At 40.3% G+C, this 24622-nt stretch overlaps 2 protein-coding genes across 2 annotated transcripts in view; one reads left to right on the top strand and one right to left on the bottom strand.

Annotated features, from left to right (window-relative positions):
- Positions 1 to 267: 267 nt before the first annotated feature.
- ggt6 (gamma-glutamyltransferase 6) lies at positions 268 to 5825 on the top strand. Its single transcript, XM_027028647.3, has 4 exons — positions 268 to 488; positions 1502 to 1803; positions 1939 to 2052; positions 2838 to 5825. Exons 1-4 carry the CDS (start codon positions 379 to 381, stop codon positions 4103 to 4105), a joined length of 1794 nt encoding a protein of 597 aa, XP_026884448.2. The 5' UTR covers positions 268 to 378; the 3' UTR covers positions 4106 to 5825.
- A 1492-nt stretch (positions 5826 to 7317) lies between these two features.
- The window catches only part of tmem8b (transmembrane protein 8B), a 97839-nt gene continuing 80534 nt past the window's right edge, over positions 7318 to 24622 (bottom strand). The window contains exons 10-13 of the mRNA XM_035530385.2: positions 23745 to 23923; positions 23006 to 23152; positions 22282 to 22398; positions 7318 to 8793 (exon numbers count right to left, since the gene is read on the bottom strand). Of these exons, the coding sequence (XP_035386278.1) occupies positions 8455 to 8793; positions 22282 to 22398; positions 23006 to 23152; positions 23745 to 23923 (782 nt within the window). The 3' untranslated portion in view covers positions 7318 to 8454. The remainder of the gene's footprint in view (positions 8794 to 22281; positions 22399 to 23005; positions 23153 to 23744; positions 23924 to 24622) is intronic.

Genomic DNA, 24622 nt, shown 5'->3' with positions numbered 1-24622 from the left:
ATATATATATATATATATATATATATATATATATATATATATATATATATATATATATATATATATATATATTCTAGATAGATTGATTTATTGGCGCTCATCTAAAACCGACACTACATTTTATATAGTTTTAGTATAATTTAAGCAGAAATCGAAAATACGCATACCAGAATTTGCATTGCTCATCCTAACCGGTTGGTTTTGTTTGTGACAGGTGTGTCTACCAGGAGCGTGGTACTGTCAGGTGTACCAGGAAGTAAAAAGAAATCGTGTACAAAAACATAGCTTTCTATACTCTGTCATAGTTACGAGCAGACCTGCATATTCTATATAACAATATTACAGTATTAATGTCAGCCTGAACGACACGTTAAAGTAATGGTGCAAAGTACTGTTCGGTACACGAAACTAGCATCAGAGATTCAAGATGAAATAGAAACTGCTCATGGTGGCAGCGATGAAGACCAAGTGACAATCTACTTAAAGCAGTGAGTGACAACCGAAACGAGCGAGAATTTGATTTAAACCGAGCAGTATTAAAACAAGCGAGCAAAAGGCTTGTTTGATATGTCGTCATTGTAGCCGTTTACCAGATCCCATGTACTAAGTAATAATTTTTTCTTCGTGCTCAAATAGTGAAATCGTGTACGTGTGCGTCGAAATGGTTTAAATGCTCTTTGGCGATACAGACTACGCTGCTTAGAGGAACAAACTAAGCCACTGACTCGCAATAAATAGTGGAATAGCCTAATCACAGCTGGATAAGATCACTTTTCTTTGTATGGAGCTTTTCACAGTATACAGTGTCAAAAAGCAGCCTTGATTCATGAGAAAGCCTAGTGATCTTTTCATGGCCGCCACTGGATGGTGATCGTCTTTGAATTTCTTTACTGATCAGTATTGATCACACGGCCCTTCTAGTGTAGTAACTCCACTGCTAACGCAATATTTCATAAAAGAATAAACCACCTGCAAGGTATTCATTTTTTCTCTTCTCATCAAGCCTCAAGTTTCTCCGTTTTTTAATTTTTTTTTCCCATATTCTTATTTTGTGTAAAAGCATGCCCTTTGTATTATAATTTTGTCTGAGAAATCTTGAATGCTACAATAAAATCACATTCAGATACATACAAAGCAGGCCTTTTTATGGATCAAAGATATATTGTTCTAGGATATTCTGAAGACAGAGCCACCACAATTGACAGCCATAAGCCTTTGAATAAGTGTCCATCTTTTCAGCTTTGTTTACTGTGAGATCTTATGGCAGCTGAGAGGCTCAAAGTGATGGGCCATCCATAGAGATGTCTTGACCTTCTCATGTATTCTGAGCAATATCACAGACTTGAGCTATGGAGTGGCAGAGTGACATATACATCCGGAAAGACTCAGCTGTCAATCTGTATTGTCGGTTCATTCTTCTGCAATTGTCCATCTCTCCAGCCTTCAGAACTTTTCCCTCTCTTTCTTCTTCCATGCTGTTTGTCCCTCTCACATCCCATAGGCCTACCAACGGTCTGCAGGGAGAGGCGGGGAAGAAAGACACATGGGTCCGGGTGGTGATGGCCCTCGTTCTGCTGGGCATAGTCTTGGTCTTCATGATTCTTGAGTGCAATGGCTGGTGGTCAGGCCTCCAGGGTGCAGGGGGCAACAGTTCCTATAGCAAGATCATGAAAACCCAAGAGGAGCATGACCACCACCTCCACGTGGGGGATGCCAAGGGTGACGACCACAAAGGCGGAGATCATCACCATCATCATGATCACGCTTCACTGTACCACCATGCTGTTGTCCTGACAGCCTCAGGTTTAGATGATATGTTTGGGGTTTTTTCACTTAGATGACACTGTCTTGGCACTGTTATGGTGGATGATGAGAGAAAACACAAATTGTTGTGTTCTTGCCTGTCACTGCTTTGATGAGTCTTGGTTGTGTCTGTAGATAACTGTTCCAAGGTTGGCAAAGAGCTTCTCCAGGAGGGAGGAAATGTTGTTGATGGAGCAGTTGCATCTCTGCTCTGCTTGGGAGTTGTCCACCCCCACATAGCAGGAGTAGGTCAGTAAAATATCCTCCATTTATCAATTACAAATCAAATAATTTAGTAATACACAGCCCTAAATTGAAATAATGTGTTCCCACATTACAATCTAATTTGATTGAATTGACCATTTGGACCTTCAGACTTTGATGATATTACATTTATTTGGACCGGATTAGGTCTTATATGGCACTGATGCAATTTCAGATGCAATATGAGCAAACATTTGTTGTGCTTGGAAATGTCCTTTCAACATGCCACTGGTGATATTTGCATCTAAATTATAGTGCTTTTTGGTCAAGCTCATAATCAGTATAACATGGTAAATTTGTTATATTTATAATATACGCTCAGTCAAGCACTTAAGTAAAGTGGTATAAAAAGACCATTAGAGGTGTGTGTGTGTTCTTAAAGTGGAAAACTCATTTGTGAAAGGTCAAAGCAGATGTATAAAAAAACATGGCTATTTCAACTTCCGTAACGCAAGATCAAGTCCATTAAAGTAAAAACCCTAAGTTGCTTAAATAATATATAAATATTTGAACTTCTTACTTAAATGCATGTTTTTATTCTTACCAATTAGACCTGTAATTGTTTTTAGAAGATTAATAGGAGACTATAAAGGACATTGTGCATAATGATCATTGATTATTCACTTAATATTATAAATGATGGTTTTCATGTAATGGACTTGGAATAGTCAACTATAAATGAGAGGAAATAACGGATCTTTGGAACTTTGTGCTATTTTTCAAACTGTATAAATCATTCGAATAATTTTCACATCCCTTTGTCTTTTAAGGTGGTGCATTCTCGGCCATTCTGTACAACGGCACAACAGGATCACTCAAAGTAATATATTCCACTGGACCACAAGTGCCCTCAATGCCTTATGGAGTCCCATCCATACTGCAGGGTGTCAGAGAGCTGCACTCTCGATGGGGACATTCAGAATGGCGCAGTCTTTTCCAAGGAGCCATCGGCTTAGCTGAGGATGGCTTCCTGATCGACGGCATTCTCGGAAGGGCCTTGGAAGCTCACGAGGATGAAATCACCACGTCCGATCTATGTGACCTGTTCTGCAACGAGAGCAGACATCTGAAATCAACCGGCATGCTCATGTCCAACCGGAATCTTGCCGAGCTCTTGCGGGGTGCCAGCCTAAATGAGTCCCATTTCCCAGAAACGCTGGCCATGAAATTGGCTGAGGACCTCTCCCTGCATGAGAGGCCTGCTTTCTCCGCTGCCGTTCAACGAAGCCATGGAGAAATCAATGAGCCTCTTATCGCTGAGGGGGAGAAATACACTGTCCTTTCAGACACCTCCCCTCTCACGGGCTTGATGCTATCTGTTATATTAGAGCGAGTCAGGGAGCAAAGCGTGGCCTTTCAGGGAAGCGGAGATCTTAACAGTGTTGCTGCCTCTTACGCCAGCCTCTTTAACTTGACTTGGGTACTCAACAATACGGGCGAGAAAAACCTGGGCTCCACAGAGTTATTTGGTCTTAACATGCGGGGCAGTCACATTGGGGTGCTGGACAGGCGCGGCAATTTTATCATCATGTCGGCTTCTCTGAACGCCACATGGGGTTCCAGGCGGCTCCTGCCATCCAGCGGGGTTATCCTCAGCAGTTTTACCACAAACATCTCACACTCACCTTACGTCAGCTTTCCGTTAGTTATAAAGATCAGCACTGACAGCGACCCTGAGAGCGATGGCGATGAGGGAGACAGTGAATTGGAAGTCATTGCTGTTGCCGGAGGTCTTTCTGCTGTGTTTAATGCTGCCATTCTGCTGCATAACAGGGTTGACTTTGGAATGCCTTCGGCGGAGGCTGTTGGCAGTCCACTCCTCCACCTGGAGCAGGGAACCACTACGGCTGTGGCTGTTTGTCTGTCTGCCATTTCAAATGGCTCTGATATTTATAGGCTGCTCCCGGAGTGGGCTGGGAGGTTACAGGAGGTGGAGGAGTGCGCGGATGACTCCGTGTCCATGCTGCTGCGCTTCCATGCGGACCACGTTAGCACACATAGTGCCCCTGCTGTCACTGACCACACCGATGGCTACTGAGGGAGGCTCAATTACATGCCTTAGTGGTCCAACACTGCAATTAATTATGATATCAGTGCACTAAACAAACCTTCCTCCACAACAGAGGCACACTGTTGTCTTTGATTTTGATAACCTGAGGCTAATCAGATCGATGTAAATCAATCATCGATGTAAATCAATCGTCCACTCATTTACAGTCATCTACAATGATGTCACCAATGTGTAGTTACTTTTTGTTTAATGTATTAGCAAAGGTCAGCTGGGGGAAATGTGTTTTGCAGAAAAAGCCTAAGTGTGTTTTGCAGAACGAGCAAATGGCAAATGCAAAAAAAAGCTATTAGCTTTGCTTCTCCCGCACGTGGCACGGTTCAAAATCCACGTGGACGGGTACCAATATAAGCCTGCCTCCCAAGAGCCGCCTGCTCGTTACGTTAATTTAGACAGATGCTTGCAAGGTGTGTATCGATGCCTTGGTTTGCGTGCCTGGCTCTTATCAGAGTGCTGCCTAAGGGTTTACCTGCATTCCCCTCCTCCCTTTGATAAATCACGATTTTGCACACAGTGGGTGAATGGTCCTCGCTGATGGAAAAATTGCTTTCTTCGTTGGTGCAGTATCAGATTCGCCCCCTCAACCCCCTGATTGTAAAAGATGCGGGCCGTCTGCCACTGCCTTTGATTTCGACTCTCCTCTGCTTGGAGGTTTCAAATCACAAGTGTGGCAAAAAAAATGCAGGATGGAATATGCTATGGCTCAGGCTATTTTGTATTACAATATGCCAAGCCTGCTATGAGCCCTATCTGTAATGCCATGTTTAGGGTGAAACTATTGTCCTAGCTGATACTGATCAGAAAATGGTAATGGTAGTCTGATTCATTAATAATCTGATAATCCGATTAGTAATAAAGTGAAGTGCCATTGTCATCATTTTTTAGCTATCTGTGATGACATAAAAGCAGCAGACTTTTTCTGCCAAAGTTTGAAATGTTTACTTTGTTTTTAGTCTGTCATGATGCACTGAAACTATAACAATATGTGAATTTGCAATGAATTATCTAATTTCAAGAGGCAGATAATACAACTAAAAATAGTGTGCTCTGTGTTGCACTGAAAAGACTTTCTGTATGATCTGTACTGAATATCACTGCATACCCTGAAGTAAATAGTATGTTCAAATAATTTTTCAGTCTTTTCCCCTTCTGTTTTTGTCATTTCTTCTGCAGTAATTTTGAAAAGCTTGTCTGTATCAGCAGTAGTAGTGACTAGTAAGTCTGCTCATTTGCCATGCTGGCGCAATACATTTGCTTGTCACTCTGTTCTCAGTGGCTGCAGGCGCTATGAATATTCAGATTGTCTCTTAATTAAAATGTTCCATTTGTCTCCACCCTTTTGGCATGTTGTGACTGGGTTTCTGCCAGCTCGACCTCCTGCTGAGGTATTGTCACATAGACTCTACTCAAGAATACCGGATAATGAATATGGAATAAGTTAGGAATTTATAAGCCCATTTAGGGATTTCAGAACAGTGTGGCAACCCTATCCCTTAATTTTCTAGCCCTAAACACCAAAAGCTCTGAGGCATGTTTTTCTTGTAGGGTTCTTACAACTAATTTGTGTATATGCGTGATGTTATTATGAAAGGGCTTTGGCTCAAATGGAGTAGAATGCTTGGCTTTGGAAAATAGGGCATCTGGAAGGTACAATATCTGAGATTCAGTGAGAATGTAGCATCAAAAAAGATCTTAACAGCTTCATAATTGTGGCCTTGGTAGTGGATTATTTGTATCATTGTAGATTAGAAGTTCATCATCAAAGGACAGGCAGTGCCTCCAGCAAAAGTATGCTAGAAAGTAATCTGTTGACATGGCTCGGAGCGCATCTTTTATGTGATTAGATGCCCATTTCTGTTATCATTCTTGTCATTCACTCATATCAGCAGGGGAGGCTTAAAATGAGACCTCAGCTCTGCTGAGTTCCTCCCAGCCATAGTTACTAATAGCTACTGAGCAATGTTAGGTGACTGGTTCTGTATGCATGCGTTGCACAAGTATGATTATTTCTGTAGACAGCGTTGCCTTTCTGGGCACATGAGGAAAATAGCTGTGATGCATTTCTTCGGTTTTTATGGCTTCCTCAGTGTCCCTGTGCTCCACGCCATCGCTACACTGTTCCGCTCACCCATTATTATTTAAAAGAGGGAAGCAGACGAGGACTTTCCCCACGTGACAGGACCGTAGGGAGCGTGTAGCTGAGAAGGGAATCTGCACGATATCCAGTCCGCCCGTCGAAGATGGGCATAAACTGCGAGATTCATTTGTGCAAGAGGCATTTTGCAGGAGGAGGGCTGAATTTGTTTTTGGTTGTGGGAGGCCATGGTTTGTTAGGCAGATAATCCCCACACACTGCATGTGGAAATGGGGAACTAATGCATATGAAACAGATATGCTCAGAGAGCTCGCCTGTATCGGATGTGTCATAATTGGCAGTTGGCGATTCCACGCGGACGAGCATCTCTGCCATCATCATCGTAATAGCAGTTTAATTTAGAATCGCTGTGATCTCAAAACCCATGCAGTGCGTGTTCACACTGAATATCGTACTGTTTCACAATGGCCATTAGGAAGCTGATTATTAGAAGGAATGCTTTGATTACTGCTAGGTTGCTAAGCAATAAAAGGGTGTGGGGTGATTGTCAATGTGTTTACTGAGGTTCAACAACCCTAGTCCTAATGGAACATGGTATAAATACAACATCACGTGAGCTTTCTTCATACTTGTCAATTGGTTCTGTAGGGAAATGCTCGAGTAACTACAGAGCATTAGCAAGAAACTGAGGTTATTACGATTTCCTTCAAAAATCATCAAGACTGACACCTTGAGCACACGTGAAAGGCCAATGTGCTCACTGCATGAACACATGGCACGACTTATCATGCTCCTACACAGGGCCTACCTCCCAACATCAGTGAGCAAAATGCTCTTGTACCTTCTGTGAGTCAAAATAGTTTTTATTACATAAGGTACAAGTGCGCCGCTGGGACATGGCAGACCACAGATAAAGTGTGGACTGCACTTATCTGCTGGGGAACGTTCAAGGAAGGAGCACGCTCAAGGCTTTGCTGCCATCGTCATGAACAGCGGCAGTGTCAACACCACACGGAGGCCGACTTCGCTCCGCCGCAGCGGTGCGAGAGCCTCGTCTAGGAAGAATTATTTATATGCTCTCCTCCTCTGAGGCCTAACCCTGTAGACTCCCATCTTCTCAATATACTGGAGCATGACGCCAGAATGTGGTCCTCCGTTAGGAACTGAAGTGTGGCCCACCATGTTTCCCGACAAGGGTCTCACTTGAGAAACACTTGAGAAGCTACTTTGATAAAGAAAAAATAAAATGTTTATTTGTTTTATCAGTTGATAATGCATTAAAAGTTACCCATCTGACCTGATCCGCTCCAGGCAAATACAACAGCAAATATGAGGTTATTCATCTGAGGTTTGTTTTTTTTTTTTTTTAGAAAAAACAAAAACAAAAACAAATAAATAACAAAACCCTGGTCTTGGCAATGGACTCTCTTAATCCTTCTGTACAGTGACTATTAGCAATTCTGCCAAGGCATTAAAATGCAATCCAAAGTACAGTCAGACATTCCACAGAAAACAACTATACGTTACATATCGTGTCACATAGCTATACTTATTTATATAAAAAAATGTACAGTATCACATTTTTGTGTCTCAGTGCAAGTTTAGGAAAGAAAGAAAAAAAACAAAAACAAACCTGTTACCTTCCTAAATACTCCTATGAGCTCTCTTTGCTAATGTCTTTCAAACCCCAAAGTTGTTTTGGTCATTTAAGTTTCCAGAGAACAATAAATAATTACATGATACATTTGTACTGTCAAATAGCAGCAGCATGTTCATCTCAGACTTTGAAAAGTGTACAGTAGTTACGAAAAACAGTGCAATACTGTTACCGCTATCGTCACAAACAACAGTGCATTACTGTTACCGCCACTGTCACAAACAGCAGTGCAATAATGTTACTGCTGTTGCCACAAACCACGCCAACATACTAGTAATGCAAAAAAAAGACCATTATAATAGTAATCTGATTAACAACATCAAAAGAAAAAATACCAAACAAACCCCCCGAATAAAACAAACAAATAAACAGCCCTCAAGTGTCTGTACATGTCCTCTCAGTCTGATGTTATTTACAGTGTAGTGACAAGTTCTCTGGCTTTGTTTTCCTTTTGTTGTTGTTGGTTTTTTTGTATTCCAAAGGGAGGAGTGAGAAGGCAAACGAGTGTCCTTGCGGCGGGCGTCGTTGGGGGTGGGAGTTGGGAGGGGCGGGGGAGGGGGGATGCTATCAGCTGGTGCAGATACTGTTGATGGTGATAATGGCTGGGTCCACCAGGCCCATCTCCTCATGCTCGTTGACGCAGAGCTGGTAGCCGCAGCCCCGGCGGCGCTTGAGGGGCGTGACCTTGGCGTCGGACTTGGTGCGCGGCGGCGGCAGCAAAAAGCCCACGCTGCCCGCGATCAGCATGTGCCAGATGCTGTGGATGTAGAAGTAGTTCTCCTCTGTCTCCACGAAGGCATAGAGGGCCACGGCTGAGGCGGCGATCATGGTGCCCGGGAACAGGAAGAAGACCCAGCGCTTCCAGGTGGGCGGGTAGCAGCGGCGGCGTCGGATGGTGCGCACGGTCTGAAATGTGCGCACATGCACGCATGCACACATGACCGCACGCACAACAGCACACACGCGCACACACATGCAAACACATAGATACCCAGGAGTGGGTAACAGATGCCATTTAGAAAAACAGTGCTGCTTGTCTGATAAAAATGATGCTCAGTACGGTTAAGGCTAAAGGAGGTATAGAATAAGGGTCTAATGTAATGATGTATGGCCAAGTATGTGTCATTTATGACTGTTACCAATTTCACTATATCACCTTGATTTTATCTTGAGTATACACAGCAAGACAGATACTGTAACATCAAAATCATCACATATGCAGGTTGCAGGACCAACCCAATCAGAGATTCTAAGTTTTACCATTAACTTCATGTCATGAATCTGTGTCATATGTGGAATCGATAGCCATAAAGTACTTCAATCTCCATGAAGCCAGATAGGAAAACTGCCCAGCTACAGTCTGTGCTGGAGACCAGTCCATGCCCAACTCACAGAGGCTGTCTCCCTAGACACCACAAACTCCATTATTCCCTATCACCCATGCTTTCACTGCCAACCATTATCGGTAATGCAAGCACTTTGCGCGGGACCAGTTCTCAAATGAGCACTCCCTGCATCGGGATGACCTACAGTCATGAAATCCACCTCCTTCTCAGACCCAGAGCTTCCCACTCTCCATGTCATTCCTTCCCCTGCCCTGCCACAACAGCATGGACTTGCTTGTTGTGCTTTGACCCTTTTTTTTTTTTTTTTTTGCTGCGAGCGGTTTCCGGGACTCTTTTACGCTGGTGGCTTTATCTGGCGCATGGCTTTGCCAAAGGCTGTGTGAACAGACTGGGGTGGCTAGCTCCACACTCTGCTCCAGCAGAAAAATACGTTGTGCTGTCTTCCTTGGTATTCGGATGTACTTCCACTCTCCACTGCCTAGTGTTTGCTCCCTAAAACAGCAGAACTAGTCTCTTGCCTGAGGTTATAAATCCATGGGCAGACGGAGGCTGTCCCTCAAGTCCCCCAGTCCATCTCGGAGTATGAAACAAGTGGTATGAAACATCCTGTGGCGTCATCGATTTAATAAGTCTTTGGCTGTAACTACCCCAGTCAAGCAATTATAATAGTCATTACTTTGGATCTTCAGAGAAGGACAGACTGCCTCACTTAGATGGATGTTTCATGAAAATTATGGAGTTAACGCTGTAAAAAAAAATAAAATAAATAAAATAAAATAAAAAATTACATGAGAAAAGTAGAAAAAGATGAAAAATCTTTTTAGTATCCAATTAGCATTCAATTAATCACTTAAACTCAAATAGGTTAAAGGCATATTATTCAGTATATCCTGAACTTTATTGGGTAACACATTCTGAAGGGCACTGTTTAGAAGGCTACATGACACCTTCATGATAGCTGACTTATAAATGCAGCTGAAAAGCAGTTCTCATAAAAGCTGCTTTTGTCAACTTTGATGTCAGGTTCCTATAACAATGTGATACAGATATTGGGTGATATTAGCATGTGTCTTGACACTGTGTAGTGTGCATTATGACAACACACTTTGTAGCTCATTAGTTTTTTTGGTATGTCAGGATGATGTAATGCTGATAATATGGAATAGCACCTTGCCAGGTGAGGCTGTTGTTAAAATTAAATAATTATGAGGCCTTAAATAAGATGCTTTGTAGTATCTCCTGTACTTGTTTTGTATGTTTGATTATGTATGCTTAATGTAAATGATTATGTTTTTGCCAGTTGTCATGACAACTGGCATGACAACTCAAGGCTGTAGTTACAATACATATTGGGGTGACACGTCCCCCCCAGTATTGAGATATAATCAAAATGCCCCCCCCCCCCCCCCCCCCAATATCATAGCGGTTTGCTAAGTTACCTGGAAAGTTAATTAGCCACACATTCATGAAGCGTCCAACAGTCACGAGTATATTCAGCTAATGTTAGTTTTTATATTTCATTACATTTGTTAGAAATCCCACGTGAAGTCTCAGTAATGTGTCATTGTAGTGATGTATGTGAACATGTAGAGAATAATTTATTGTATACTCGTATAATATCCTGTGTAGCTGTACCTGTTTATGATAAATGGCATTATTAGTGTTTGCTTGAAAGAGTGAAAGCAGATTTTTATTAGTCAGCTTTTGTCAGCTTTCATTCACTGGAAGTCATAAGAGGAAGGGGGGCAATGACATTCAGCAGTTTTTTTGGGCAACCTCAGAAAAAAAGAAAATAAACTGTAAGAGAATGAGTACTAGACAGAGGATAGAAGTATAGACGAGAGTTGTGCTAGAGTTGAGTCTTTTTTTGACAAAAAATGGTCAATAATCCATTCCTCAGGATCATGGCAAGAAATACCAGTTGTGTACTGATAATATTTTTCATGTTCATTCAAAGTAGAGAGAGAGGGAGAGTATGAGGATACTGACAGGTCAGGGAGAGCAGTTGACTTGGAGGAGAGTGAGAAAAGGAGCAAATATTGATAGTGAAGCTCACATAATGCCATTACACTAGACTCCTATTAGCCTTCATAAATGTATCCAGATTATTTATTGTCCCCAGTTTAGTGATATTTCTTTCTTGTCCTCTCTGGTTTATTCAGAGTAAAGAGAGAGAGGGAGAGAGTATGAGGATACTGACAGAACAGGGGGAGCAGCTGATATGAAGGTGAGTGAGAAAAGGAACAAATATTGATGGTTATGATTAAGTAATGACTTCATAACATCCTAATGTTAATTTAAGATATTCCTCTAGTAGATGATCATAATAATAATAATAATAATAATAATAATATATTAAAAATAAATATGAACCATAAAGAAAAGCCCTAATTTTAAATAAACCAAAAACATTAAAACTAAAAAAGTAGTACCCCAGTGTATGTGTGGGGGTGTGGTAATTAATAAAGCAATTAAATACATAACTAAACATGAGAGAAGAATAGATGACTAGAGAGGAGAAGAGAAAATAGTACCAGAGGAGAGGAAGAATGACATGGGGAACAGAGCAGATGAGAGACTTAGAAAGGAGAGGAGAGCTGAGGAACAGAGAGAAGAGATGAATGTAGAACAGAGAAGAGAGAGGAGGAGAGAAGACCTAGAGAGGGGGTGGGTGGGAAAGAAAGGATAGGAGAGATGACTGGAGAGGAAAGACAAGATATGACTGGACAGGAGATTAGAACATAGGACCAGAGGAGAGGAGGAGAGCGGGCTGGAGAGGAGAAGATAAGTCGAGACATTAAAATGAGAGGAGAGCAGAGCAGATGTTCCTGATGCCCTCCCAAGTGTACTTGTAAGTAAATAAAAATATCAATTTCCTAATCCTTGGTCAAAATATCTTGACCCATTTTTTGGTTATATGAGTATCGTTATACTTTATTAGTCCCTTAATAATAATAATAATAATAATAATAATAATAATAATAATAACTTAATTTCATGAGTTAGTGAATTCCATGCCCCCTGGGTTGATTTGGTCCCCCGCAAAGTTCAGTTCATGGCTAAGGCCTTGTGAGAACTACATGTAGGTGTCATGTAGCCTTTAAAATGGTGCCCTTCAGTAAGTTATATTATAACTTAACTTAGTTATAATATTATATTATATTATAATATTTTAGTTATATTTTAACTTATATAAAAGATATGTAGTTACAATAGTGAGGCATGATTCTGGAACCCCCAGACTCTGAAGGGGTTAAACGTTACATTTGTTACATTTATTAATAATCAGTTATTATTGTCCATTTAGAATGTAACAATGTTAGCAACTTTCACTATTATTTCCCATGTACTGAACTGCTATATCAAAAAACAAGAAAATTGCCATTCACACTGTGACAGTACAGTCAGACATACTATGCAGATACACTTAAAACCTCAGCTACTGTCTCCCCACTGTTGCGTAACCCTCTACTTTTCTCTCGTACGTATGCCTCTATTAGTCATGTAGGTCTTTCCTGACAGTACAACACAGAAGAACCTTGACAGTTATTATATTTTATTATGGTTTTTTTTTGATGGTATTTCCAAATGGCTCATCAGTTTTGCTTTACCCATCACCTTTGTTTCCACACCCACACAGCTGCCAGGCTACGTCCAACCAGGTTCCCCCCTCCCCCAGTCCACAGAGCTATATAAAAGTCTTCTCCAGGTTTCCTCCTTAATTGCTGAACTTTTGACATAGCTGTGTTCTCTAGTGCAAGATTGCATTCCCTGCCATGCCGGGCTGTGAGTCGTGCATGCAGGCCAGAAAGCCCCCTCCTGTCTATTGTAGAATGCAGAATATATCCCTTTAACTGGTATTGGTTGACTTGAACTGTTCTGTGTGGTGGTACTTTCTGGATTTCACTCTTCGTGGTTCGATGCGTGCCTTATGACAAAGGTTGTCATCTGTGATTGATGCCCATATCTCACGCGCTGTATGACTGCTCATACTCAAAACAATGGGAAAGCTCCCATCACAAATTCATATCTCACACCTGAAAGTCTTTCATACCAGCACCACAGGATTTTCTCCTACCTCACAGAGAACCTAATACCTCACTTTGAAACTCAATGTTTATTGAGCTGGTTTATGTGAACTGACACCATTGAAAATTGCTTTAAGGAAAGTTGAGCTCAGTTAAAACAAGTTCACATGAAATGACAAATAGCTTTAAAAGAACTAAACTTAGCTCCTTGGTTGCTAAATATAAGCTCAGTCATCAAAGTGTCTGACAGAATGCCACAGTAATAACAAAATAGACCATTAGTACATCAGAAATGTTCTTTTATGTTATTTATTTATTTGCTTTATTATTATTATCATTAAATGTATATACATTTTGTGGGGATTCCAGCATACACTTATCAAATGTAACACTCATATCCCTGAAAACTTCATCTACTTTCCCCCAACCCCTCACCCTAACCAGAATTTACATGAAATAAAACCAATTGATTTAATAATGTTAGTAGTTTGTTTTTTTTAAATGATCAAATATAGCTTCAAGCCTCATTCCAGTGCATAATATGTATACATGTATATACTTCAAAAATACCAGGATTGTACTCATTTCCTGACCACCTAGCAGGCCGGACTAGGAGAGGCATTTTTACTGACTGACTCCCATTGTTGAAAGTTGTACACAGTAGCAGTAGCTAGCTAGCAATAGTCAGCTAGTAGAAACAAGGACAAAGACATCTTGGTGTCTGTGAAGAGTCATCATTGTCCTCTGATTAATCTAGGTAAGAATGATTATTTTTGCTTACATCTTTGCTTTGCTGGAATGTAGCGTAATAATGACTTTAATGGTGATAAGGTTTACTGTAATATTATTAAACTAGTATATTCTGCATTTTTAAAGTAAGTTTTTCCTCCTCACAAACATGAGAGGCCACAGGTATATTTATTGGCTAGCTCTCTAGGTTGCCGCTTTCAACATGATTATGAAATATGGTAGCTGTCCTCCATCACCACTGTGAAGTGTATGTATGAAATTATGTTTATGGAAACAGGGCCACAACTAGCTATGAGAAAACTGTTTTTCCCCTGTGCCTCCAAATTTGAATTTGAAAATGGAAACAGTGACGTTCCAATAATTATGGCTGTGTTATGTAGCCTACATTGCATAAAAGCTTATATCCGAAGATTTCCCGAACAGTAGTGACTCAGTTGGTTCTCTACTGACTTCAGAGGAGTTATCTAGACTTCTAAGTGTCGTGCTGCACTTAGCTATACTTAGCAGCTGTGTGTTATACTCAGCAGGTCAGCTAGAATTAGCTATCAGGATATGACGTGAACTGAGACTAGAACTCAGTGTTTGTACCTGTGAACAAAAAAAAAAAAGTGAGGCTTGATGTGATGCTTCTTTTACCACATCTTATTGCTAAAAGATTATTCAAAATTATATTTTTTAAAATGAATACTTTTTTTGTGATCAAACTACACAAAAACTTTACAAAAAACTGTACTGTCACGGACTGCAACTCCCCCATAAGTCACGTGGTACGGCCCGCCGCGTGCAGGGGGGCCCACATGTACTGTTTGTGTTGTAACCACGCCCCCCCGGGATTGCACACACGTGTACAGGGTTTAATGTTAATGTTTTCTTGCTAATTAAACCCCTGTCCGTGTGTGCTTCCTTTGTTGGTCATTGCCATTACGTATGTGTCAATCCTGTGTATTATAGCCGAAACGTTGTTTTGTGTAATCATATATTAATGTATTGGTGTTCTATGTTTAACGTTAAGTGTACAGTCATGTTTTATGTCAGTGCTATGTGTGAGTGCCACCCTTGTTGTACATATTTAATGTCATCAAATGTTTCACATTGCCAAGGGAGTCTGTGCGTCCTGACCCCCGTCCAGCGGCACTTGGGCCAGCAGCAACGTTACACACACAAAGACAGACAGGGAGATGCAGAGAGGTAGGCTAAATGATCCGGGTTTCACCTGGTATAAAACTACAAGGATATTAATATTAAAATCAGAAGTGTCATGCCTCTTCAAATGATCTGTAGTTAATTTGAATGATTATTTGGTTGTGGTAGCATAATAGACAAGCCCTTGTGCTTTCTAATAACATGCCGAATCATAGCAGAAGGTGGTGAATCAAATCCTCACCTTGAATGCGTATCCTAGATCACTCTGAACAAACAGCATCCACTAGCCTAAACTATCGGTGCATCTTGTTTGAACTCCATAGGTCTTCTTTCAGTTGCAAGTATCCTAAGTAAATGAGTTAATATACAAGCTATCATAACTAACATCAGTTATTATTAACAAGCGAGCTGTTTGGTGTGAAAATAAATGCTGTTCTGAGAGGATTTGCATACCTGCATAAGTGTTGGCTACTTGCACTCCTTTTAATGTGCTTGCTGTTGGAAACCTACCTTGTATAATAAATAATTCACTAAATGAATTTAAAAATATATATGTATTCAAAGATAAATACATAACTAAATAACATCAAATAGTCTAACAAGTCAAAGCTGTTTATTAAAGTAATTATGAAAGAATGGAGTGATAAAATAGAGTGTAAGTGTAAAGTATAAACAAAATTAGGTGTGCCACAGTTTTGTGTTCCACTTTGAAATGAAGGAGTAAGAGGGGTTTGAGGAATTAACTAAACATTATAGTAAAAACAAAGGAACAACACAATAGTGAATACAGTGGTGATTAGAAAGTGGTGTACTGGACCTACACCTGATCTATACTTATCTGGAAATTATCAGACAACCGCCACCTCTTAATGCACACTCATAATGTACTGTTATCGTGCATCTCTGATCCACTTCCTGCTGTTTGTATGAGCACTGCTAGCCAGTGTCACCCAAAAGAGGGTTTCCCATTTTACTCTGGTCCTCCCAAGGTTCCTTCCTTACACCCAAGGGAGTTTTTTCTTACCACTGCCACCTTTGGCTTGCTCATTCTGGGTCTAGACCTGGTTCCTGTAAAGCTGCTTTCAGACAGTGCCTGTTGTTTCAAACACTACATACAGAAAAATGAATTGACTTGAAAAATTACTTTGTCAAGTAACCTAGATCACACTTCTACAGCATGGACCTTTTTGATCCTGGTTACAGCCCTGTATGGAACAAAAATGTGAAAATTCGCATAGCTTGTTGATTACATAGTGGATGGAGCATTTTAAATATGATACAACCCTGCTTTGTAAGGGACTTGTTTTTTCTTGTAGGTGTCAACACTAGCTGGGTGACATAGAGTAGTCACATTTTAACGTAGCAATGATTTCTTGGAAACTGCTGTCAAGGACTTGAGGGGAAAACCTGCATTATAATTACCTTATTTTCCAAGATTTAAAGTTGTTAAAATTCTTTTTAGATAAGTGAGTACCTCCCTTTTGTTCAAATGTGCATACAGGAGAAACCTAAGGGCCTTGATATTTAACATTTATGGTTCAATGTGGCTGAAAGTAACAACTGAACGTTACAAAGCAGACTAATGGTGTGGCACTCTACACCTCAGATTGCTTGCAAGATATCTTCCAAGAACTGAGACAAATTTTTTGATAAATGCTGTGCACTGAACAGTAGTAGCCTGGTTAAACCACACTTGCCTGTTGTTCTGATTTTATTTTATGAATAGGATTTATTTAAATCATTAGTTTTTAATATTTTAAATACATTGGGTTCAGTTTTCACATTCTCAGACATATAGTCTAAATTTGTAAGGTTCTGTGGTTTACATCCATGATCTTGAATAAAAGAATAAAGTGCACTGCAGAATGGAGAAATTCTGACATTTATTCATGGATCCAGTATATTCACCAGAAGCATTCATCAGCAAAATAGACTTTATCTCCCACCATCAGGAAGGGTCTGAGCGAGAGTACATATTGATTGAATGATGCATAAATCGATGGTTGCTTGACACTTGGCATGTTGGAATACTGGCATTTTGCACCTCAAATCTAGTTACCACTTTCTGAATGCTCAATGCTGAAAACAATTAAACCACATTGAGAAGCAAGAACATCTCATACAGGCGGGCTATTTTGGGAAAGGTTTTAAGGCTGTTCACACCATCACTTGGCTGGTTGTCTTTTCTTCAGGCGCTCTGCCATATGAAAGCTATGCCTAAAATATTTATTTTTTTACTTTGGCAGCTGTGATTGAAGTGTTAAAAGTTCAGTGCTTGCTTCTATTTTGATAGAAGGCTGTGCAGGGCTCAGGAAGGTCCTCTACAGCAACAGCAGCTATGCAAATTTATCACAGGCCTCTTTGTCTGCTTTTCTCTCTCTCTCTCTCTCTCTCTCTCTCTCTCTCTCTCTCTCTCTCTCTCTCTCTCTCTCTCTCTCTCTCTCTCTCTCCTCCTCTAACCTACTTTTGTATCTCTACCTCTTCCATTACACATTTCTTGCTCTCTCTCTCTCTCTCTCTCTCTCTCTCTCTCTCCCTCTCGCTCTCGCTCTCTCTCTCTGTCCACCTCTTCCATCACACATTGCTACTGTGTGTCTGAAGTTCCCTGCTCTGCTCCACTGATCTAATCAGAATTGGTCTGTGCACACTCTCAATGTGAGGCATGGCAAAACAACACAGCCAACAAGCCAATATGAACAACATTTAACAGATAAACCCATTTTATATGCACTGGGCACTGCTGCGTTGTTACAGGCTAGATGAACTGTAGTTTTAGACTAAAAAAACAGAACAGAGGTATGCTTTCAGATATATCTTAACATAGGATCAAAGAAATGAGAAGTGAGAAGTGTTAACACAGGGCACAAGGCCATAAGCATAGGCTATTATGTACCAAATGTATGATGGTTTGGCTGTTGTTATGACACTGTTCAATACCTAGGGTCACATTTCATTCCATTTTCCCCCTTGAGTTGAACATGAAAGGAGCTTGCAGGACATTTCAGAACAAAGACATGTTAATACGGTTAAAATATGCTGTAAAACTACCTTAGTATGCAATAGATCTGTGTTTTCTTTCCTTCTGTGACATATTCCATCGCTTCCATTTTCTTGTCACTTTTATCATTTGAAGAATAGTGTTCCCTTTTTCTATATTTATCATTCTAAACAATCAATATTTCATAAATCTCTATTGGTTTCATTTCAGAAAAAGGACTATTAAAATTAGTTTGAGACAATAATACATAAACAGAATGGGGTCATTAAACAAATAAATAATCAAACAAACCTTGTGGATATGTAGGTACAGAACACATGTAGTATTTATCTGTACAAAACACATTCTATAAAAACATAAAGCTTTCATTGCTGTGATCCAACAACCTGCTGCATTCACATTTTCTGTAAATAAATCACCAGTACAACACAGCCCTTGCAGTTCTCCAAACCATTCCTCTGCTGTATATGTAAGTGTATCCATTTTTATATAATGAAACTCCTGATGCATGCTGGGTACAATGCTTTATTTCTAACCTTATTCAGCCTTCATGTTTTTCATATAAATGCAGAGGTAAGGGGAAAAAAAATAATCAGACTGAAAATGTCTGACACTGTGACTTTTGCTTTGATTACTCTTGTTCCCGGCACAGACTGTACAGACCGTTCCCTACCTTCCTCTCTCTGTCTCTGTGTTTCTCTATTGATTTGTGTGGTCGGTCGCCATATGCGACGCATGATTCATACTCGTCATTGCGAGCGTACCTCACAGAGTCAGTCATGAACTTCCTGTTGGGTCAAAATAATGCGTGTCGCCACCTCTTTGTCTAGCTAAACATCTACATTAGTGTCTGTAAAACATCACTGTAACGACTGAAAAATGAATAGACAAACACTATTTCTAACCAAATGTCTGTCCTAACTCATTGCCTTCGTGACCTTCAGGTTCATGTCATGAACATTCAGCTGTGATAAGGTACAATGGAAACAGCAAGTTTATTAAAAGGTTAATTGTAAAATTAATATTCAAATAAATCTGCAGTATTTTTTGTACAGTAAAGTGAGTAGTGTAGAAAATAGTATATATATATATATATATATATATATATATATATATATATATATATAAAATCAGTGAATAGTATATCATATACTGTACTTACCAGTTACTAGTGCTGTATCCACATCTATAAAGGTCTGCATATATTCAGCAGATTCATTATAAACATAGCAGTGATCATCTGGCCATGTACTACATCCTGTATCAGCATTTTCCAATAAAACTGAGTTTTCTTCCAGTGGTATTTAAATGGCAACCAGTATAATATCTGATATTGTACTTTAACAGAAAAATCTGGATGTAGGGTAATCGAGCTTCATTCCTTAAAATTAACTTAACTAATTAAAATTAAATGCACATATGCAAGTTCACTGTGCAGTTTAACTTTTCGATAAAAAACAAAACTTGGTAATCCCAAAATATAATCTAACAAAATAACCTCCTGTTGTATATGTTTCAGTCATGCCCATAAAGCAAATCTTGAATGTGAGTGGAGGGCAAGGGGATCGTTTCCTAAAATAACTAGGAAACAACTGACAGCAGCATTATGTGCAATTATAACACCACCATTAGCTCACCATAAACCCAGCAGGTTTGTGTGAAAAAAGGTTACACAGACCAAAACTGAATTTTTGTGGAAAACACAGTACCATCCACTAACGCAGTACTTCATCTCAATTATTGATTTGGTTGATACTCTTAACCACAGAAACTTAAAATCAGTTTTCTAACCCAGAGGCACATGTCTTTGAAGCATCAGGGGGTCAAGTGCCAAGCACATGGGCCTTCCAGGCCTGGGATTCACATCCACAACCTTTCAAGTGCTGTGCTGTCACTAGTGTATTATTAAAATGGAATACTTGTACTCTTACTTAATTGCATTTCCAATAAAAATCCACACTTTTTACTACTTACATTTTCATCTAGATCTTTAAGCAAATGAAACAGAAACAGACTGTCGCTTGCTTGAATGATTACAGAGCAGTAGCCCTAACTTCGTTAATACTCGTTAAGTGTTTTGAAAGGCATATTTGTGGAAGTGCAAGCTGACTGACTGACACCCTCCAAGACCCCTTCCAGTCTGCAGACAGTACACTTAATTCTGCAGCTCTCACACTGATTCGCGTATTCTGTTTGTAGATTTCAGGTTAGCTTTGAATGCTACCATCCCCACAGAATTAACCAAGAATAGGAGCCTACAACACACACCAACTATTATTTACACGTCATTTTTATCTAAGTTGTAAACTGACTAAACAAGGTCCCATACCACATCCTTCCTCTCTGACGAGTGGCAAACATACACTTTACTGCATAACAATAATGTTTGTGGTATATTTTACACAGTCACTACTATTCAGATTAAAATTTATTTCTTGCTGCAAATGATATTAATTTGAGATGAACTATTATTCAATACTATGAATTCAATAATATTATTCAATAATATGAACCCTGCATTTTTTGCCAAACTGGATAACTTATGCAAGACATTGTGTACTGCAGTTTGGAATTGTATTGTAAATTAGTAAAAAAAAAAAAAAAAAAGGCACATTGTTTATGACAGTTCTGTATTATATTATTTTGCACCGTTCTTCTTAAGTTGTACTTTTCTGATGAAAGTACTTGGACATTTCTTTTTATTTTTACAACTGGCATGGATTTGTTGGCGAAGTAAATTTTTTATTGAGATTTATCCTTTGTAGTTTTCATAAACATGAAGGCCCTGTTAAGTTCATATGCACATCATATAGCATTTAAAATCATGAGTAGCGTTATTTCTTTATTGTAATTATTACTTTTATGTCGCCAATGTAATTTTAAGAACTGTTTTAGAAATTCCTAAGTGTGTACACGAACATAGTTTGACTCTTATTTTGAAAGGATCATAGACGTAGAGGAGCACAGTTATTGCTGAGGTGTGCAATTTAGGTCAAATTTCTGCCTATGACATCCAGGGCCTCATCCTGCCAGTGTGTGATGGAACACGTTATGTCAGATAAGCATCTGACACACATGCCTAATGTGATGCCTCCGTATCGTAAGCCCACGGCTTATGTGACATCTTCATTTAAAATAAACGAGGCAATACTCAAGGCAGATAGATGTTAAGGTAGACGAAGGCGCTAAGGCATGGGCGTTAATTGGCCCGAAAGAGACTGCATATCACTGTTGACACCATTCTAATTTATCTTGCTTCGGATCACCAATGCGTATGACTGAGAGGACGCTGCCCCCGATCCATTGCAGAGCTAATATTACTGTGTCTAAGGTTACGGCTAAGTTCTGTCACCTCCCCACGGCCATTACTTTTTTATCTGCTCACTCAAGGAAGCACATTATGGTGCAGAGGCGAGTTAGCGAAAGAACAAGTCGGCTGGTAATTGAACTATGAGGGCATGACTAATGCCGCTCGGATGAAGTAATGTCACTGCCCTGCGTTTGTCCTAGCTAGCATACTGCGTGTGATGAGAGTGTGCTACATTGTTCCACGCTAGTGTGTTCAGAGCAGAGCACGTGGAACCTGGTGGCCCACAGTAACTAAACAAATCGCAAATAAACAAGCCACATCCCCAAAGCGCCAGGTCGAGAGAGGTTCCGCACAAGCACTTAGCATTAGCACTTTACTGTCGACCCCCAGGCAATCAGAAAAAAAAAAACATCAAAATTTAAACTTTTTCTAGACTGTGCTGCATTGCTGTTCTGTTCACATTAAAAAAAATTACTTATCACATAAGCATAATATGCATTCACTGGGCACTGCCTGTTCTAAAGTTCAAAGAATGTTACTTTTACAACTTTGTCTTTCACAACTCTGCAGTTGCAGGAAACCATACAGACCTTCCTAGACCAGTTTCAGCTTGAAGAGGGTTTCATGCCAAATCTTTCCAAATATAAAATCCTATTTTAACAAAGCCACAAAGTCCTGACCTCATAACATCTACACTGTACGGCTGTGGATGCCCAGTGACGCATCTACCACACTTGCATTGTCATACCTTTCTGCTAACAGCTTTACAAAAACCTGTGAATCATTTACCAGTCTGGCAGTATTATCAGAGGCTCTTACCCAGGCAATGGCCATTATGCCCAAGGCAAAGAGGCTGGGGCCGAGTAGGTTCCACAGGCCGTGGCGGTCCAGCTGCAGAGCCATGGAGAGTGACATTGCTCCTAGCAGGTACAGGACCTGGTGGAGAGGAGAGGCATAAAGTCTCATGTGCTGAGTGTCCGGTTAGGAGCAGTCCGCCTGGGCCACCTTCAGCCTGCAGGAAGACTGCCGGTGGAGGCAGGTTCTGCTAGAAGCACCCCCAAGCCCATTCTCTGCTCCCTGCTACTATCGCCAAAACCCAGTTTTGGTATGATTTGGGAGATTTGATTAGCACGAACGTATTGAATCTCTCAGCAAACACACACACACCCACACACACACACACACACACCCTAAATTGCTCTGTCTGTGTACTGCAAAATGACTGTGAAATGTTCTTACCCATGAAAACAAATGTGACAAATTGCTAATATTAATTTCCTATATTACACTTCTAAATAAGGCTAGATAAAATATGTTCTCCTGCATATCTTAAGAAGTTAAGAAAAAACCTGTCCACTATAAATTATTCCAGTTGATGGAATCCTTGGTAAAAAAAAAAAAAAAAAAAGCAACATGTTATGGTTTTAGTGAAAAGTACTGCATATTCATTACAGTGTAATTGTCAAATAAACTGCAGCTGAACAGAACTGAGTTTCTGTATGACTCAACAGCTAGTCAAGCAGCCCGGTGTGGTGAACTTTACCTGTTTGATGATAGATTTGAGCCTGGCCATAGCAATGACAGTGACCCACACAGACATGAGGGAGCCGAGAAAATCACAGAACTGAAGGACATCATACTCCATAATGCAGAAGACCACTATGCCAGGCTGATCACAAGCATGGTAGAACTAGAGAGTGTAAAAAAGAAAGATAGCGAGAGAGTGAGAATCAACATTGGACAATGTGTTACTTTTCTTATCTTCCAGCAATCAAGGCCAAACTCCAACTCCCAAAAAGGCCTGCCCCCGGCCACAGCTGCTGCTCCCATTACCTGACCTTCTCCAAACCCCTGCCTGCTAATCATTCTCAACTGTTCCTTGGTTGTAATTACCCTCTGTATATTTAAGCCTGTCTTACATTAGATTGTTGCAAAGTCTTGCTCTGTGAATCCACTGCCATTCTGAGCTATTGTTGGTTGTTCCCACTAGTAATCTCTGCATGGTGCCTTCTTGTTCTCCTTCCTGTTTTTGCTCTTTTGGTATTCTGTTGTCCTCACTGTTTGTCTTTACTCTGTTTTTGATCCTTTGCTTCTTTTTGTTTTCTCCCTGCTGTCATTTTGGTTTGATTAGCATGTTCAATAAATTATGCACCTTGTTCAACCTGCTTGCTACTCTGCTGTCATCTTCAACCCTGACAATAGCTGAACAGTTGTAAATATATAATAGCCTATTTGGCATTTTATTGTACTACATGCAGTGAGGTATGTACAGAAGTTCTTACAGTGGAGAAGAACATTGTGAAGATGTAGACAGAGGCTTCCAGCAGGTAATGGCTGCGGATAGCGATGGCCACAGGCGGTACGAACATCAGGTTACTTAGGCAGAGTAGCAGGGTGGACAGCAGCTGAAATCCATATGAATAAGCTTCTGTGTTGTCTGTACAGGCCCAGCCATTCCAGCCTGGAACACACAAGACAGGTGTTAGAGGACTTGCTTTGAGGCTGAAGCTTTTAAAAAGGCTCCAGTGGAAAGGCAGTTGCAAGATCACTTGCAAGATGCTCCACCCGAGCAAACAACAACAACAACAAAACACCATCATTATGATGGTAAGATATTATCAGGGCTATTATTTCTGATTGCCAGCAGAGTGTGTAACACCACAACATGCACTATATTGCTTGGATAACTTGCTGAATTTAAATCCACACACAAACATGCACAACCATTAATATAAAAACTCTCTCTCTCTCTCTCTCTCTCTCTCTCTCTCTCTCTCTCTCTCTCTCTCTCACACACACACACACACACCTGAATAATACCTCCACAACCGACTCAAACACCGAGACAAGAGAAGCACACATACACGCACAGCAGGTTCATAAATATAGATTGGATCCTGTAAGCCTGTCGTTATGTAAACTATGGCGGCAAAAAAGAGACGCATTGCACTCCTTTCTCACCAGCACCTTCCTTGCACATGAAATATGACAACAACCAAAACACTTTATAGCTGCCTAATCACTACAACCCCAAACAAGAAAGGCACAGCACGCTTTAAGATTAACCGGGTGTCAAAAGCGACGACCAGTCGTCGCTCTTTAAGACACTTGAGAAGAAAGGTTGCACGCGCACACAAAACCTGAGCGCTGCTTGCGCGAA

This window comes from Electrophorus electricus, chromosome 5, assembly GCF_041902795.1.
Source record: "Electrophorus electricus isolate QZ-2024a chromosome 5, ASM4190279v1, whole genome shotgun sequence".
Classification (NCBI taxonomy): Eukaryota; Metazoa; Chordata; class Actinopteri; order Gymnotiformes; family Gymnotidae; genus Electrophorus; species Electrophorus electricus.
This window is presented reverse-complemented; position numbering and strand designations above follow the sequence as displayed.